This window comes from Homalodisca vitripennis, chromosome 1 (assembly GCF_021130785.1).
Source record: "Homalodisca vitripennis isolate AUS2020 chromosome 1, UT_GWSS_2.1, whole genome shotgun sequence".
Classification (NCBI taxonomy): Eukaryota; Metazoa; Arthropoda; class Insecta; order Hemiptera; family Cicadellidae; genus Homalodisca; species Homalodisca vitripennis.
The window spans coordinates 112,368,735-112,388,309 of record NC_060207.1 but is presented as its reverse complement, the minus strand read 5'-3'; the positions used below and the strand labels follow the sequence as shown (position 1 = coordinate 112,388,309).

At 33.3% G+C, this 19,575-nt stretch overlaps 1 protein-coding gene across 1 annotated transcript in view; it reads left to right on the top strand.

The window, feature by feature from the left end:
- LOC124369429 (PHAF1 protein CG7083) overlaps positions 1 to 19,575 on the top strand; it is a 56,079-nt gene that overhangs the window by 13,022 nt on the left and 23,482 nt on the right. The window contains 5 exon segments of the mRNA XM_046827438.1: positions 4,044 to 4,070; positions 4,072 to 4,128; positions 6,440 to 6,483; positions 12,908 to 13,067; positions 14,374 to 14,590. Of these exon segments, the coding sequence (XP_046683394.1) occupies positions 4,044 to 4,070; positions 4,072 to 4,128; positions 6,440 to 6,483; positions 12,908 to 13,067; positions 14,374 to 14,590 (505 nt within the window).

Genomic DNA, 19,575 nt, shown 5'->3' with positions numbered 1-19,575 from the left:
ATAAATACCATTTCCCACAAATAGTTTATTCTTATTTTTGGTAGTTATTGAAGATCAAACTCAAATTTTTATATTTTTTTTTATTTGATAAACAGATAAATCAAATTGTTTTTTGCTATATAATGACTTAAATTTATTTTTTCACAATGAACAATTTAATTATAAACATTTTAAGCCTAAAAACAAATCTGTACAGTAATTAGTTCTAAAGATATGATTTTTCTCTCAAACGCTTGAAAAATCGCACATTTTTAATGTGCACAGTTCTTGGAGCATGGCCAGAAAAACACAAAAATTTTCTTTGCACATGTCAAATTTTGGTCTGGTCCTAAAAGGGTTAAAATATATTTAAACACTTACCTTTACTGGTATTCTGTGCATTGGCCAACTTCCATAAAATTGCAAACAGCATTATTCAATTTTTCATTTAGCATCTATTTATTGGCACATAGTAATGAACCACATGTAAATCCATTATATAGACTACAAAATATGCTATATTTAGTTATGATTACTAAAATTTTGTCTTTTGACAGAAGTAAAATAAGTAGTGACTCAATATAATTTAAACCAATTTGGTGCAATAAAAAGCTGTAATATGATTCAATATATAATCGATTGATCATATCAATTGTATAATATATAGATAGAGAATTTAATCTTGAATAATACTATATTAAATATATTTGATAAAACAAGAATTAACAAATATGATGTTTTAGTTAACTAATGTTTATTTCGATCTGATCAGGACTTTAGCACTGTGGATGCATGTCATTAAGACCCAAACAGGCCTTTTAGTACTTAGAGAGTGTGACCAACGACCTTGGGGCTGGATAGACACCCAATTAGGCCAACTCTCAGTCCTCTCAGTGACAGTGGTGAATTGATATCAGATCCACAAATTTATTGTTGCTAGTAGTTTCAATTGGTACTTTTTTGCGAAGGGAAAAGGTAAATTTGGTGTCACTGCACCTATTTTAATATTCTTGTACTGGTAATCGGCTGTCTTCCTCTTTTTATACTAATACATCTTCAGTGAATAAGGTGAAGACTGTCATATTCCCTATCCTCCAGTCATTCTTCTGGACCTGATGATGTTCCTTGTTGAAGACCAGCACCACTTTTTTTTTTTTTAATTAAAGGAGAGGCCGATCCCCTTTTAAGCCTTATTTTGTCCGTCCTCATGGGCCACTGGCCTGTGCGAGGATCTTATCAAACAGAATAAGGGGGAGAGTCGATACAGTACAAGATCAATGGTACTGATAAAAAGTGCAATGGTCACAGACAGGATTTTAACCTGCGTTATCTATAACTCAGACCCAAAGTCCAACGACTTACACTGCTTGGCCACTTCTCCTCTGACTCACCTTATTTTCTATTGAATCTGGCACTTTTCCCTCCTTTTTATAGCAGGATACCATCACTCTTATACTCAGTAAAGGTGATAAGGACTGTGAAAACTATGAGCGTATTTCCATCTTATTTTATTTACCCATTCTAGAATTCTGGAGAAACATAGCAACATCCTATCTTATCTCTTAGAAAATTATATTTAAATCCCAGAACAGTTTGGTTACAAACCTGTTGTATCCACACTGGATGCAATGTTTAATTTTATGACTCAAATTCATATGACATGGACATTAAAAAGCAAACGTTTTGAACTTTTCTTTGGTCTGAGTTAGGCCTTTGACCTCGTCAATCACAAATGTCTACTTAGTCAGAGATAAAATACTGGTTTCGTTAATTTCTTGTTGGTCATCACCAGTGCTTTCGAATTTTCTTTGGATAGTATAAATTGCTTGAAGAATCATGTGTCATATGAGACACCTATTCTTACTGAATAGGTCCCACAGGGGTCCATTTTGGAAACTATTTTATTTTTGCATTTTATAAAATCTACAATGGTGTTACTTATGCAAATCTGTGTTGTACACTGATGATATGTCTTTACATGTATCCAATTAAGATCATCAATCTGTGGAGATAGATTGTTTTGTGGATAGGAACTCACTGATGTTCACTGTTAACAATGTGCTGTTTGTGCCACTGTTGATTTTTAAATTGCAGAAGATACGCCTAAGGATTATCTGTGGCATTCCTGGTAGAGGACTCTGACAGAGACGTTTTCCGCCAAAGAAATATTTTTCTAACTTAAATATTATTAACAATTTCCATGTTCAAATATTTTTTAAATGGGTGCAAGTAAAGAAATTGATCGATAATCAGAGATTTCCTTACAATCACAATTTTTAAAGATTGGATTGATCTTTTATATTTGAAGTTGTGATGGGAACCAATCAGATAATAGCAAAGAGTTTATGGTTTTATTACAATTATTTGACTTCTTTTATTATGGTCATAGGAATGTCATTAAAACCTACTGGTTATTTATTGTCAAAGGATTATATTATTTTATCTACTTCTTGACACCTTATAGATCTGAGTATAACTGATATTTGTTCATTTGTTGCCATTTAATGAACATTGAACCGGGGTTGGTGAGAGATTCTGCATTACTTCCCTGTCAATTACATTAACAAAATAAGTATTGAATATTTGTTATTGTTCGGCAGGAATATGTTTAATTTTGTGTTTGTGACCTCTATCTACTTTATTGTTTATAATTCTCCATGTGGTCTTAATAGGATTACATGTATTTTCTGTTTTAATCATGAAACAGTTAGTTTTGTTGGATACTATGAGGAAATTTCTTTTAGATGGTCATCCTTAGTATGTCTATGAATATCAGTAAGATTTAAAGAACGCTTTACATCTAGAGAACCATTTCTGTTTGTGAAAAATTATTTCTTATTTAACCCTACAAGTGCTGAGTTTTCAACAGTGCTGTCACCCAGTACTGCCAGGTTTATTTGCCACGCACAGAGCCACTCTATAGTCAACATACTTGTAGCGTGTTTCTCGTCTATCATGACCAACTACAGCAACATCTTTATTTACCAAACTGCCACCTGATTCGTTACATCAGATTGTGGTCAATATATTGAGTCCTCATCCCAATTGCCATAGTACTTAGAAAAGTTACAAACTGCTAAATGCCTGATTCACAACAACAAATCTGAACAAATCTAAAAATAATAAAAATTCTTTATCATTATTACAAATAAATCCTATCATACCGCTGAACCAAAATAAAAATAGGTAAATTTCTATAGCAACTTAAAAAACTAGAAAACAACAATGTTTTGTTTCTAAGGTCCAGTTAAAATTTAACTATGAGCTTTTGTGATAGTTATTAAGTTGACCGTAAGAGTGTAGTAGCAATTAAACAGCATTACTATGGATTATGGATTTGTAGTAGTTCAAATAAACACTACTGTGCCAATGTGTATCATTTTCTCCCTGCCAGGTGACGTGTAGTGAAGCAGCAATTTGGCACGTGTTAACACGGGCATAACAGTTAAGGGGTTTAACTTATATGGATTGACCGTTCCTTGCTAAATAAAACATTGAGATTCACAAACAAAACAATAATTGTCTGAATTCCACCTAATGCCTACTGTATTTTTTGTTACTGTGTGTGGTCCATGAACATGATTAGGCAACAATGTGGAGGATGGAGTCGAACTTGACCGATACATGAAAGTTCAGAAGGGTTTTAAAATTACATTTAGATAATGGAGAATATTATTGCATTCAGGACTTTTTAATGATTGTAGGAATTAATTTTTTTTAACTATTGATTTAAGTTATAATTTTGCCTTGATTTACATCTTAATGCTTAACATAAAAAGGAAGAAGGATTTTAGTTTCCATTTTTTAATTATTATAAAGATAACACTAAATTGTGGAGTCAATAATATAATCTTAATAGTTATTTTGATTTATTTCTTTTGTTTTAGTGACATTTGCATGTACTTGTTTTTTTGCAATAAATTGTCACAATGGTATTATTAGAGAATACAAAATTATAATATGTACTGACACATTCTCACATGTATATTAAACCCTCACAACAAACTACAACCTGGTTTAAATTTTTATGTTCTCACAAGTATTAACCCGTTCTCACGTTACAGAATCCTCTGGGAGCTGACCTGATCTTGAAACCTGCCGCAGGATGGTATCCGACTAATCTTCGACTCTATTGTGCAGAGACTCAAGGTAATACTATATCTATTCTCATCTAACTTTCTTTAAGTATTAGAAAACATTTTTTAACAGAGAACAGCAATAATCGGAATAATAAAACTTAACCATCAGTCATCCAGATTTGATTCGAGTGAAAAACGTAATGAAGTAATTAACTTTACAACTCGCTACGTGGTGTGGGAGGAATGAAGGCCAATAATAGCAAGAATGTCAATGTTACACAATGACATGTATACTTGCTACTCTACTGTCTCTGCCAGTTTCAATCTTGTTTGACAATTGGCCTCAAGTATTGTCTTTTCTGTTTACACTTGGTTTTATTGCAAGTGGATCATAATCGTTTTATTCAGTAGCTCCACTTCAGCAATCGAGTAAATTTATTAGTAAGAGTGGGGAACAAAACAGTCAACCTGAATAAGAAGTAGGCAGCTTAAATCGTAAAGTGATGTTTATAATGGTTTCACTGGCTAATATTTTACTAAATAAGAGGTTTTATTTTTCAGCATTCAATGTTTCTGTCTTCAATTTGATGTATATTTCAGCATAAATTATATTCACACTTTTGCATAGTATAGATACATGTATTATATTATTTAAATTTCATTATATTAATGAAAACAATTGGTGCGGGGAGTGTTCAGATAGTCAATTTTTCAGATAATCGAAGATTTTAAAAAGTTTTGGATGACCGGCTTTTGGATAATCAGTGCTTCACTGTATAAGACTTTTAGAAAACATCACATTAGATCCCCTTATATGAAAGTAAGTTAGATGTTAACCACACTGTTTTTACAACATTTACTTGTAGAGGAAATACAACTCTAAACTTATCTTATTGTTCTACGTAGGTTTTTTATTTGATTGATACAGTTTTTCCCATTGAATCAAAAGATTTTTAATGTTGTGTCAAATAATGAACATAGTAGAATCTGTAACTAATTGCTCACAGAGGTTTTCACCCTTTTGTTGTCATTTGAAGTGGTAGCCTTCCAATTCTTGTGTGGCCGAACATGTGGATTTACAGCGACAGATCAAGACTGTAAAGCACATGTTCAAGTGTTTCTGGATAAATTTAGTCCAGTTTTTCTTGGATCAATCTAGTTGTATGTGGTCGAGTATCGTCATGGAATAGAATTGCATTTCGAGTAGGCATATCTCCTCTTCTTTGCCAGTAGGTCAGTTTCATGCATCAAGCATTTGGCAGTAATACAGAACATTAATTGTGTGCCTTCCATGGAGAAAATAAGTGAGCAGTACGCCTCTGAAGTCCCAAACACTCACTGCGCAAAGAACCCTTCCATTGCTTTGTGCTGTGCTACTTTTTCAGGTCTTCACCACTTCACGTTTGCCAGCTTAGTCATCTAGTTATAATGATGAATCCATGACTGATCACAGATGACCATATGTCTCAAGAGGCTCTTGCTTGATATAGTACCAAACATTTCTCACTCAAGACAAATGTTTTGTTACACATTTTAGTAAAACAAATCATCAGAAATAATTGGTTTAGGCATTCCTGCAAGATATTCTGATATATACAGCAATTTCCGATACAGTAAGTTGATGTCACCTTCAATCAGTTTGATTATTTACCTCATGGTGCTTCCCTGGGCTCAGCATTCATGTCTCATGTTTTCCACTGATCATTACAAAATTTTTTCCAGCTGTAGACCTGGATCTTTGAAAGTGTTGTTCAGTAAACTATGCAGTTAATCAACACAAAATGTTGGCACATTTTTTGCCCTCGCATGACAAAAATGTGATAATAATGCTCAGCAAATGTGTGCACCTCTTTCCTAAACATGATGCTGGCTTACTAAGCCTGTTAGGTCTGGTCAACCGTACTGTCCTCTCCTCTTCTGTTGACATTCCCGTCCAATATAGGTGTAATGTCACACCTCTTCACCTATGTAGTCTTGAAAAGAAATCTGGTTGATATTTGACTCACCCTTATAATAAAGACTGCACATTCATTTTTTTACTTCTTTTAGAAAAATTCTGTAAATTTTTCCTATTTGTTTTGTCAATTAATTACATTGCCTGGTATTAAGTAAAGATTTTTCATATTTGAACTTGTTAACACACATCTTGTAAAACTAGTCGCATTTGGAAACAAATGTTTTAAATTTTTGGTAATTTTCATTCACTACAGAAAAAAAATGATTGGTGTTAAAAGGATTGATACTTTCCAATATAACCTTTTAATAAGTATTTAAAATGTATTTTCATAAAAACATACACATTTCTTTGAAGTACTTTAATATTTAACAATGTAAATAAGGTTTAATTTTTCCAATTTTTATTAAATGTGGTTATTTTTCAGATTATTGAAATCTACAATATGAAACTGGTGAAACTAAGATATTGGTAAGATTTTATTTAGATAGATAAAAATATTAATTAAAAGGTATTGACCTAAATATACATTATATGTATAGGCTCTGTGTGTGTGTGTCTGTGTGTGTATACATGTGCGTGGGTGTGTGTCTGTATGTGTATACATGTGCGTGGGTGTGTGTCTGTATGTGGTATGCAATTGGTGAAATATTAGGAGAAGGAGCAATATTCACCACCAGTAGTATAGTAGGCTTGCACTTGTCAGCTTTCAGTAGTCCGACACTGTTTTTTGGTATGACTCATGAAAATAATAATGCATGTATATCCCATCATTTGGTGAGTTATTTAGGATTGAGACTATGTGAAATATTTTGTCTATTAGTTAGTCAATCGTTTTACAGCTATTTGTTATCGAAAGTGAATGTAATAGAGACATATTTTATATTTATTACAAAATTGAACATCTGTTTTTAATTCTGTTCACCTCTGTGTTGCTTTTTGCTACACAATAAAGTTTGTTATAATTTTCTTCTTAACCCTTTCCGCTCGTATGTCGGACGTCGTCCGACATTGCTATTTTGCCGTTCCGCTCGTACGTCGGACGCCATCCGACATTGCAGTGACGTCAGCTTTTCTTTATTTTTAGGCGGCCTACGATGTTTCCGATTGGTGCTGCGATCGCACGGCATTCTCAGGAACTAATAAATGACAGCTGAACTACGATTGGTCGGCTGCTGATTTATTTTGCTTTGTCATTGTAGTCACGTTTCCTAACCAATTTTCAGACGCGTTCGCATTAGTGACTCGATATGTCGTTACCAAGTACCTCTTTTCTTTCTGATTCAGAAGTTATTGCTGAATTACTTAATTAAGGCAAGGATAATCAAATAAACATACAAAAGCCAACAGTTATCTGTCAGTATAACAAATATATGGGTGGCTTGGACCAAGCAGACCACTATATTGCTTCCTACAAATTTCCCCGTAAATCTCTGAAGTAGTGGAGAAAGCTATTTTTCTGGATGTTGGAAGTGGGAATAGTAAATAGCTTTCTCTTGTTCAACACGAATAAACAAAACCATGGAGAAAAAACAATTCAACACAGGAATTTCAGAGAAATCCTTATCACTGAACTTGTAGGCCATGTCCGTAACCCTATGAGTTTGAAGCGGGGTCGTCCTTCATCAGTAGAAAAAGAAGAAAGGCTAAACAAACAACCTCACTTTCTTGCAGCTCATCCAACAAAAAAAACTAAAGACTGTGCTGTTTGTAGCAATAGAAAGGTGCCAGGAGGAAGAAAGGAAACACTTTACTATTGTAAAACCTGTTCAAAAAATCCTGGTCTTCATCCTGCAGAGTGTTCTGAACGATACCATACCATGCTAAAATATAAAACTTATTAGTGTAATTATCAAATTTTATATCTCTAAAATATAAATTAGAAATAAAATAAAAATTATTATACAATATAATAATGTATATACTTTATTGACTTCCAGTTTGCTAAAAATGGGTTTTTACTGAAAATATGCTAAAATAAATACGAGCTGAGCGGGCAGACTAGTGAAAAAAAATCCGAGTGGAAAGGGTTAAAATTATACTTTTAATAATATGTTGTTGTGTAATATGACATAAAATGATAGTTTTTCGAATCAAGTTCTTAACTAGTGTCCAGAAGGAGTTTCTTTTTGCATTATAACAAATTATGAAAGTTGCAGCTACGTGTTTGCGTAGTTTGGCTTTGGGGGAGGTTATTGCTATTGTCAAAAATTGTTATTATTTTGATTATCCTTTCTATATTTATGAAATGGCAAGGTCTAGTGAAATAGATCACTGGTTAGACATTGAAGTGCTATTGTCGGAGGAAACCAGGGAGGAGAAATCAACTTTGTCCAGCAAGGGGTAGGCCAAAAGGTAGTGGCGACACCAATGAAATGATAATGATGATCTAATTTTAAAATTAAATAAAAACATTGATCATGTTTTTGAGAATATAGTACTTGGATTGGTGATTGTCCTGCACAAAGAAAACAAGATACGCCAAGATTTGGGAAACATGAAAGGCTATGAAGATGTAAAAGAAATGGTTTTAAGTGAATCTGGGACTAAAATACCTACTGATCTTAATATTTTAAAATTATATTTTAATGACGTTATAGATTTAGTAGTAGCTAGTACAAACAAAGAATGAACGAAAATGGGTTTTCCTCGATAATCCAGGAACAGCAATTAACATCCTGTAAAGAAAAATTAGCTTTATTGCATCTGTAATGCTGATGGGTATTGATCCAAACCAACCCTTGATCATATTATGTTAAAAACCTCTGCCTGAAACACTTACCTATGGAGCGCTTTTCAAATAATAGCTCTTCATGGTGTCAATATTATGGGTCTGAAATGTAAAAACCACAGCTTTTAACACTTATATATAGATTTCACAATCATAGAAGCTAGAAGCCTTCAAAGGCTTGAAGTCGGAAGCTTACATTTGTCATGAAATAAATAAAGGAAATGGTGAGTAAATTAAACCTGTTGATGTGCATGATTATACTAAAAAAAATAATGAAGTGGACCTCAGAGATCGATTGCTAAACAATTTTTTAAAATAAATCAATGAATAAAGTGTTACATTAGCATTTTTAAGTGGCTCCTTAAGGTTTCTTTACTGAACTCTTACATTTTATAGAAATATGAAAAGCAAAAAATATGTGAGAACCGCAATTCAGACTCAATTAGTAAGGGACTTGATTCATACACATTGTTCAGAGGTGAACAAGGTAGTATTTTGAAGGTCAGGCATTGAGCCTAAGGATGTAAGACTTACCGTAAGACTCTTCGTTGAACATGTTCCCCCAAGAGAAAATAATTAAACTCCCAGGGAAGATGTGCTGATTGCTCGGAAAATGGTGTGAGAAAAGAAACTTTCTACTGGTGCCCTGACTTTGAAGCTGGTCTCTTTTGTAAAGCATTGTAGGTTGCTGCAAAGATTTCTGCACAGAACTCATTTTTTGACAGATATGTAAAAAATTACATTACAATGTTATTGCATTGAGTATATCTGCAGTGTTATTTACTAGCTATGAAAATTGTGTTAATAAAGTGTATAGAGCCATAGAAAGAAACGTTTCTGCAAAGGTAGGGTGTGTTTTGGAAAAAAAGTATTGTAGGTGGATCCAGTTTGCATTAACCCTTCAACGAGACAGTCTTTAACAAGACAGTTACGGCCAACGAACGAGGCCGACTGTAGTGGTTTCACGTGAATGATATAGCGGCATCAGTAAGAACTATTTGCAGCGATATTTTTGCATTGTCACAAAGAAGACATTGCATCCCTAATTTTCGTCTTCACAGAATATGTTTTTCTTTCTATTCAGCTTTATATAGAAACCAAACTGTATTGCAACGTCGCGTCTGCTCTGTTGTTTATTACAGAACAGTTTGTGTTTACATTGTGTTTCAAGAGTACACTGTTTTCTTCTTGTACAAATTAAAAAAGAAAATAAAAAGCAGTCTTGGATTACGGAAGATTTAAAATATGAAAAAAAGAAATGACTCATCTTAGTAAACTTTTAAGGTTCACACAATGAGATAACCTTAAAAATTAAGTTAAAAATAAAACTAAGCTACACAATTTAAAACTAATAAACTGAAAAAAAAAATATTTTTATTCCAAAATAAAAAAAAAATCAGAAAATAACACTGCATGGAAAATTATTAATAACAAAAATAAAAGGAATAGTTTAAATGTAAACAAAAATTTGTCCTAAAAACCAAAGATTCATCTATCAGCGGACCATCTGCCATTGCCAACTCTTTCAATGATTATCTTATAAATGTTAAAGATGCACTGTTAAAAGACCTTCCTTTATATCCATTACATTCAAATTTTGAGAATAACAGTACAGCTTATTTAAAATTTGAATGTCCACCATTGACTAAAGTTTAATTAAAACAAACTTTTTAATTCCTCAAAAATAAAATCATCTAGTGGATATATAACAGGCATATTTTCAGACAAATTAATAATTTCAAAGGTTGTTCAGGTCTACAAAAAAGGCACAGTAACAGAAATTCAGAATTATTGTCCCATATCAATTTTACTATCAAGTTTCAAAATGTTTTGAAATAACAATGTATAATAGACTAATCAAACATCTGGAGGCAAATAACCTTATGACAAAGAACAACATGGATTTCAGAAACATAAATCTACAACAACTGCATAGGTAGATTTCATCGAATCCATAATAGAGTCAATTGACAAAAATTAAAATATAGGGATATTCATGGACCTGTCAAAAACTTTTGATAGTATATCTCATGACATTTTACTTACATTTACTTATTTTACATTTAAGATGGATTGATTCATATCTTTTTAATAGCAAACAATACATAGAGATATCTCACACAGAAAATAACAAAATTACAAAATCTCAATCAAATGTAAAACTAGTCAAAAGCGTCAAAAATACTCCAAGGGTCTATTTTAGGTCCATTATTATTTATATGCTGTATAAAGGACATGCCAAATACCTTAGTAACCTAGAAAACAGCAAAAACCAGCTCTGCCTATTTACAGATGACTCAAGACTTATCATATCCGGTAAAACAGAAGCTGAATTAGAGATGGTTTGGAACTATCTAAATTAAAACATTTTTCGTTCAAAACAGATTAGTTCTAAATACTGATAAAACAAACTTTATTTCTTTTAGCACACAAACAAGATATGAAGAACTTAAAACCTAGTTTAATAAATGACTCTAGTTTAAATCCAGTTTATTGCACAGCATTTCTAAGTCTAACCATAGACAACAACCTCAGTTGGAATTTGCATATTGAACAGGTAATCAACCTAATCAATTCTGGATTATATGCTATAGAAATACTATGTATTTACAGTTTTAAAGATGGCTTTCCATGCCCACATTGCATATGGATTAAAGAGTGTATTGAGGGACCACAAACCAAAACAAATAAAATTCGTGTTCTTCAACACAAAGCACTGTGAATAATATTGAAAATGAAGAATGATGAATCAGTTAGAAATAATTTCACCAAACTAAATATTTTAACTGTGCATAGCCTTTATATTCTACAATGTATAATGTATGTCAAAACTCACCAATTTAAGTTCAAAATTGATTGTGAAATCCATAACTATAATACTAAAAATAAAAATGAAATAATAATACCAAAACATAATTTATAAAATAATACTAAAAACTTCTTATACGGGAATAACAATTTTTTAGTCAATCCCAAAAACAATAACAAGAGTTGATGACAACAATATAATTCATTACTAAAAGATTACTTAATTCAAAAGGTCTTTTATTCATTTGAAGAATTTCTAACTTATGAATTATTTACACTATCTTGTTGTATTATATATTAGCTATTATTATTAAGAAAGTTATTATTACTATACAATTAGTATAAATTTTACAATATACAGCTTAGTTGTGATCATGTTATTTATTGTACTAATTTGAATAAAATATAAATAAAGATATTTTGACTTTGACTATATAACAAAGGGTATTTTGAATATCATTATTTAAACATTGTAAATATGTAATTTTATTAACTGTACAGGTTCAAAGGTATTCAAAGAATATCAAATGATAATCCGTGGTTGTAAAAATATGTAACACTCTATTTAGGATTTAAATAGTAAATATGTAACTAGGTGTCACCTGATGATGAAATCTTTGGTTTCAAAAGGCCTTGTCCAAAAATAAACAATTTGGAAAAGTATTGTTTTTATTAACATTTAGTAATATTTAAAAACATTTTCCAATTCTCCAAGAGTCTTCAACTCTAGAGTTTACCCACATAATGTTTGTTATAAAGACAAAAATGGCTTGTCACCCTGATATCTTTTGACTACAGCTTTTTTTTAATAGTCTCCATCTGTTAACTGCCTCTTCAAATAATAAGATTTTTAAAAATTTAAATGGGTTTAACTACAACATTGCTTGTTATAAAGTTATGTTGTACATTAATTTCCATATAATTAATAAACAGCTTAAAACTGTATTTATATCTACATCTGTATTTTTTTCAACCTGTAAAGTATATGTTTTGTTTCAGCCTCAATTGATATGTTTGCCTATTTTTATAACAACAATAATCAGTCAGCTGGCTCATCAGATGGTCTAACAGTTTTATCTCTGAAGCCGCAATTAGTTTGCATTTAAAACAAACTTTGTGATTTAATATTATATTTTTCTTCATTTGCATCCACCATATGATGATTTTCAATGACATTTTTAGTGTTGAACGATATATGAAGCAATTTTTAGACTTTAGTACATATTCAATTTTTTGTTGACTTGCCTTTGTGGTATTTTACTTTATGATTGACTATTATTTTTGTATTGCGTACATATTCCTTATAACATGTTTTTTGTCAGTGTAAAATACTACTTAATTCTACTTTTATTGCAGTGGTCTAATCTTCAATTCTCCAGAGGTAGTCCCCAGTATTGAGCAAATAGAACACTCTTTCGGTGCAACGCACCCTGGCGTGTACGATGCAGAGAAACACTTGTTCGTGCTCAACTTCCGGGGCCTGTCCTTCTCCTTTCACGTTGACACCCAGTTCCAGGTCAGCCAGCAGACAAGACGGGTTTGTTTAGAATTATGTTTTGTATTATTAACACACAAGTTATGAAGGGGAAATGCTGTGTGTCTCTACCATTTAACAAAAATTTTAAAATCTTGACACATCTACGACAAAGTTGCAGCTTTTAGATGTGAATAAACTTTTATCATATGGACATTTCCTTGGTTGGCACTGGCTATTTTGAGTTATTTCTTCCACATTCTCCATTGTAATTTCTATTGGTTGGATCTGTTTGGAATTAAAACTTTGCATCTACAGTTCTAAGGTGACAAACAGGCATGGACTCAAGATTAACCTTTTTGAAGATCAATATTTGGCTAACTAACAATTCTTTTGTCTTTTATGAACAAATCTTATAGATGCGGATAGAAGTATGCTTTTTTGGTAAGAAACAGTTATAATCTTTTAATAAGTTTATGTTATTGTGAAAAATGAAGCTGCAGCAAAAAGAAATCCAGAAATGTGCAGTGTTTATATTGATGAACAGTGTTCATCCAAAATGTTCGTTGTTTATGATCAATATTTATTTAAGGAACGGAAAACGTTAATGAACTTAGCAGTAAACCAATAACTTCCTTTCTAAACTGCATTCAACAAACTAACTGTTAGTATTGAAATGAACATAAATCCTACGTAAATTATCTTACCTTGTGAAAAATATGAGATTGGTACTTTTATGCGGTTTTATTAAATAAGATACAAAATTCTTTGTCGTTTATGATCTAGTTTTTTATGCATTTTATTTTTTGCTGCTACTTCTGTTGGAAACTAATTAAAATAATTCCTGTAGTTTTAGCTCATGTCTTGTTAAGACAAATGAATAAAGTGACAATGCTGCAAAAAAATTACGTTTTAATTTTTAAGTAAAAAAAAAAAACAACCAAAAACCAAAGTGTCTGTTTTTTGGGACAGAAAACCAAGCAATTTAAAATGCATACTTATAAGAATATTTAATACTGAGTTGTTAAGGGTTGGTTGGCTTAAGTTGTTGGTTTGCTATAGACCACTAGTGACTCGTCTCCCAGCATGTCCTGCATTAATTTCTACTGCAGCTAAAGTCTACCAGACTGCTCTGCCTGCCTCTTCTCTCGCCTAGTTGTATCTCAACAGTGCTGATTTGTTACAGGACTGCTACAAACAAGGAGGTCTGTGGACACTAAGGTTTGCTAGAAGATCTCACTGTGGTTCCTGCTCCACTTTGTACTGCAGCCATAACCTTCAAGCCTCTTCAAGCATCGTCTATTGTTACTTCAAAGAACAATATTTCAACAGTACTGATTTATTACAGGCTGGCCACACACAAGGTCTGGGCTCGCTACAGTTTGCTAGTGGCTCATCTCCTTGCGTGTCCTGCACTAGTATCTACAGCGGGCAGAATCTCCTGGAATGCTCTGCCCCACCCCTCCCCCTTTCCTGCTACTATGCTCAGTTGTACCTAAACTATGCTGATGTGTTGAGAGACAATGATCGCACTAAGGGTTTGCGTCTCTATCTCTACACTGAGGGTAGGCAACATATTATTATTATTATTGATAAAGTGGCAGTTCGTATTGTCTGTAAAAGATAAAAAACTTTACAACTGTTTTGTTATAGCTTTGTGACAGGTTCTTAATATGTCAGTCAGGTATTATTTAATACACAGGTTTTAGTTTTAACACTAGCTGTTCAGCAGACTAAAACTTCTGATTCAATAAATAAGAGGATTTTTTTTGTCCATTGCTAAAAATTGTTTTGATTGGAAATTGTATGGTTATATACTATTTAGCAAACAACAAAAACTGAAATTATACATATTATATTTCGGAAAATAGTAAACTATCTATTTTATTTAAAGAATTTTTTTGTATGGTCAGTATATTCAATTTTTGGATATAAATAATAATCATTATATATATAAAACTATAACGTATGTTATGTTCTTTGATGTGTATATATATGTGTGTGTATTTTAGCGGGAAAAAGTCTGCTTGTACAGTTTCTGTTTTAATACATTTTGATAGTTTACAACGCATTTTGTGCTACAAATCTGTCTTCAGTTATCCGTGTTATCTACGCTTGATGTACAAGGTTTTAGTGGCGGCCTTGTAAACGGAGGTAACCTAGGTTATTTAAGTACTTTTTCTCTTTCTCCCTTTTCGTGGTTAGCAGATTGATCACTAAAAATATTCTCACAACTCTCACTTTCTCCAATTTCTTATAAAGCTAGCCCATGAATTTTATTGTGTAAATAATACTTTACAAAGCGTGTCTTAATTCCAAAATTTCTCTTTTATTTTCATCCAGTTGTTCTTGAAAAAGTAGAAAATCAATAGTTCTCCTTACTTTTAGTAAGTTAAAATTGTGTTCTAAATTAAAATTAAACTCAAATGGAAGAACCGACATATATATTCATTTGTTTTATTTACACTAATTTTAAACAACAACCTTTCTTGTTTCAAATGGAGCCTCAAATTTAGAATAGAAATACTTGTAACATTATAAAATTTGAAACTTCCCAAACAAAAAATACTTGAAATTACTTAAGATACGCTTTGCATAAAAAAAAAATGGGATCTTGATTACTGAAACTTTCACCAGTACTGTCAACAATGGTTACATCCCTCACAATTTCACTATTATTGGACATGTTTTTAAGAATCCTTCCTCTAATTTTTTGAACCGAGAATGCTTCAGTGATTTTTAATAATAGGTCAATGTACGAATTTCTTGATTTAATATTAACAATAAACACTCTTGAATATAAACTCAAAACAAATCAATTTTAAAACAGCTTGTCGTTTAACACATGGATGACATAATTGTAGTTTAGACGTTATAACACTGGCTCTGTACTTTATTTTTTTTTGTTCTCTTAGGACAAGAAGCTTATAAATTCACTTAGTCCTTCCTATAAGGACTTGAGCGCTGCTTCCTGAGTGACCGGATATTAAGGATATGTAAGGTTAGAGGGTTAAGGGTCTCCTCCTATCCATGAGGAAGAATTAGGACACTAATTTCAGTCATGTCCTCCCGAAAGAAAAGGAGGCCAGCTCTGAACCAACCTCTCTCCAATCAAAGCAGGCAGGGGGGGCATACCCTTGTTGAGGCTCACAAGAACCCCTGATACTTAGGGAACAAACAGTCATCTCCCCAGGGTGGCCACCAGACCAGGAATAAGCTGGGAATTTTCCTGAGAACCGGAAAATCTCAAAAAAATTGTTCCATCTCCAAGGATTTATAAAATGGAGACATAATTTGACAGCTCCTTGAATCAAGAACTGATTAATCTTGAAACATTGTGTTTTACGTGACGTGGTTCTTGAAATTGTGAATGAAGATCAACATATGTTCTTGAGCTCCATTTGATGCCGGTTGATCTAAGGTTATCTCCACTAGTGTAGGTGAGTTTATCTTGGTTAGTTCTACTCCTGTACCATGGCAAGCTTCCCCCCCCCCAAAAAAAAACTTATTGGACAATTTAAATTGGCCGACTGATCGTTCCAAACTTTGGCATGCTTTAATGAGGGGTACGCTTTAAGCTGTAAAGTGGTAGTGGCCATCTCCGGACGAAGTTGTCCAACTCTTATTCTTGAGTGAAAACAGTATTTTGAAGATGTGCGTTAGATAGCAAAGGCCTAAAATGTACAGTTTTAAAGGGTATAAACAGACTTAAGATTTGGTTCGTTGAATAATATGATGTTTTACAGTTTGATAAGAGGTGCAGCCTGGTTTTCTTAAGTTCACCAGAATGTCAGTTGGATTTTTACCAAGCCTGATAAGGTACCTTTTAGAGAAGAATAGAAAGTAGGCGTCCTGTTGCACAGCAATTATAGAATGAGCTGAGGGTTGAGCGGCAGGAGAAACATTTAATGTCTAGAATTGGTGGTGGATAAACACCATCGTGTGGTACTGCTCTGCCACTCACGTCTTGTGCTGAGTGTACCCCATATGTGCAATACAAACATTAAACTTTTAAGTCGCTGTTTGATCCAGTGCTTACCGCTCGTATCAAGGCCGAGGTATATAAATGATTGTTTCTCACACAGTTCCGATTGTCATCAAATTTCATAGGTTAAAACAAAAAAAGTTATGTTATGTTTTGATATCACTCACATCCAAATCTTGACTGAACTGTGTTTACACTGGCAAAACATTGCGCAAGTTTCGTGTCCAACTATACAAATCGTAGTGCGCAAGAGTGCTCAAATGCTCAAGGCGCAAGAGCTCTCGTGAGCATTGTTACAACCAGTGTTGGTCAGTTGTTTGCAAGAACTGGAGAACAGTGTCAGTTATTAAAATTTCAATTATAAACATTGCCGAGACATTACTGCTGTGCGTGTACAAACTTCGTCTTGACTTCCGGAACAACCAGGGATACTACTGTAGTACTTGCGACAGTTCTCGAGAGTAAAATTGCTTATCTTGTTCACATTATGCTACATTAGTTGTGCAAATTCTCTCGCAACTTTACTTGCCAGTTTAATGTAACTACGTAACTTAATGTTGTCATCAGTCTACAAATGGCCAGCTGACCGAATCAACCACGCTTATCAGTTTTCGACGACAGAGTGGGATTGGTTTGGACAACAGTTTATATTAAAGGCTAACACAAAATATTTAAGAACCAGTAATTGATAAAATTAATTGTGCTCGTTATCTGAGTGCATGTATAGAATGTAATGTTCTGTACTATTATCTATATACATATTCTACAGATCTCGAACTAGGCGCACTTCGGTAACTTCCGTAGCAAATAACTTACTTATGAATTTATCATGTATTGGCCGTTATTAGTGGGATATATTCTGAGCCACGATACTTTCACGGGACTCTAACCTGGGCTACCACCAACGATGAGAATCTGGAAAAGCGTGCATTATGCATGAATTTCGGAATCCGGGAAACGTGCATGGATATGCATGAATTTGTATAATGTCCAAGGAATTTTTACTAGGAATGGATGGTTTCCGATACTCAATACTGCGGATCATTTCACTCAATTCGGATACCAACAGAAGTGCTTAACCCTAGAAGTGGCGCGCGCCGTATATACGGCGCATTAGGCCGTCGTCAGACGCCAATGCCGTATATACGGCGCATTAACATGCTTTCATATTACGTAACGTTTGAAGTCGTAAATATTATTCCGATCGTGATAAAACTTATATGGTTGCACAGAGGAAGAACCAAACTTCTCTAATATCGAGTTTTTAAGTTGTATTGCACTTTTATTTTCCTCTATGTGTTGTGAAATACTGACAGCTGGAATGAAGACAGCTGGTGGCTGGTTGCTATGTTGACGTCGTGTCGTGTCTTTGTGCAGTCACGTAGCGTTTGTTTACTTGTGTTATTTAGGTTCAGTAGTGATAATATTATATTATTTCAGTGTATTTAGTAACCTTTTTTTCCGTATTAGTGAAAAATATGTCTTCCACAAACTATAAAGATCGTTCAAGTGATTTGAGGGAGTTAGTGGGTGAGCCTATGTCAAGTGATGATGAAGGACAGGATTCTGATTTCGACATTACAAGGGAAGGTAACTTTAGTGATAGCTTATCTGATAGCTCATCAGACGATGATTATGTGCCCAATGCTGATGAAATTGATGAGTGGAACCTTGAACAACATTTGGAAAATGTGCCGCAAGCTCCATGTAGGCCTAACCTCAACTCTAGGCCTAGGCCTGAATCTCCCAACCTGTTTGACATTTCTGGGCCTAGTTCCAGACCTGGATCCCCAAGTTACTGATCCTGTTGACTCTGTATGGGTGTCTGTCTTCCCCCCTGAACCTGTAAAAGAAATACCCTTTTTGTTAGGGAATCTAATACTGGACCTAGAAATTGTCCTGCAAGAAACTCACCACCAATAATGTACCTGTATCTATTCTTCACGCAAACAATCTGGAGACTGATATCTCGAGAAACAAATATTTATGCTCAAAATTCTATTGATAAGGCTAGGAATGAAGGCAAATTGAAAACGCATAGTAGGGTAAATAAATGGGTACCTGTAACTGTGAGTGAAATAAAAAAATACATTTCTGTAGTGATCAATATGGGGTTATCATTCCGTAACAATATTGTTCATTATACTGGGATACCAACTCAAGCCAACATTTACCATTTTTTTTCCAAAAAGTAATGTCTCTCAGACGATTTCAAATGATAAATGCAATGCTTCATCTCAATTCTACAGAAAATCCTCAAAAAGGACAACCCGGTCATGACCCATGGCACAAAGTCAGACCTTACATTGACGAACTTAACCATAATTTCAAAAAGTACTTTGTATACCTTCCCAAAACATTTGTATAGACGAAAGTCTAATAGGCATGAAAAACAGAATGGTTTATTTACAATAAATGCCAAACAAAAGGCACTGCAGATTTGGTTTGAAAAAATTTGAGGTATGTGATAGCAGGACTAGCTACATGAATTCATTCTGAATTGTATTGTGGGCATGAATTTTTATCAGACGGCACTGATCCCATTGGCACAGAGGGTAGTTATCT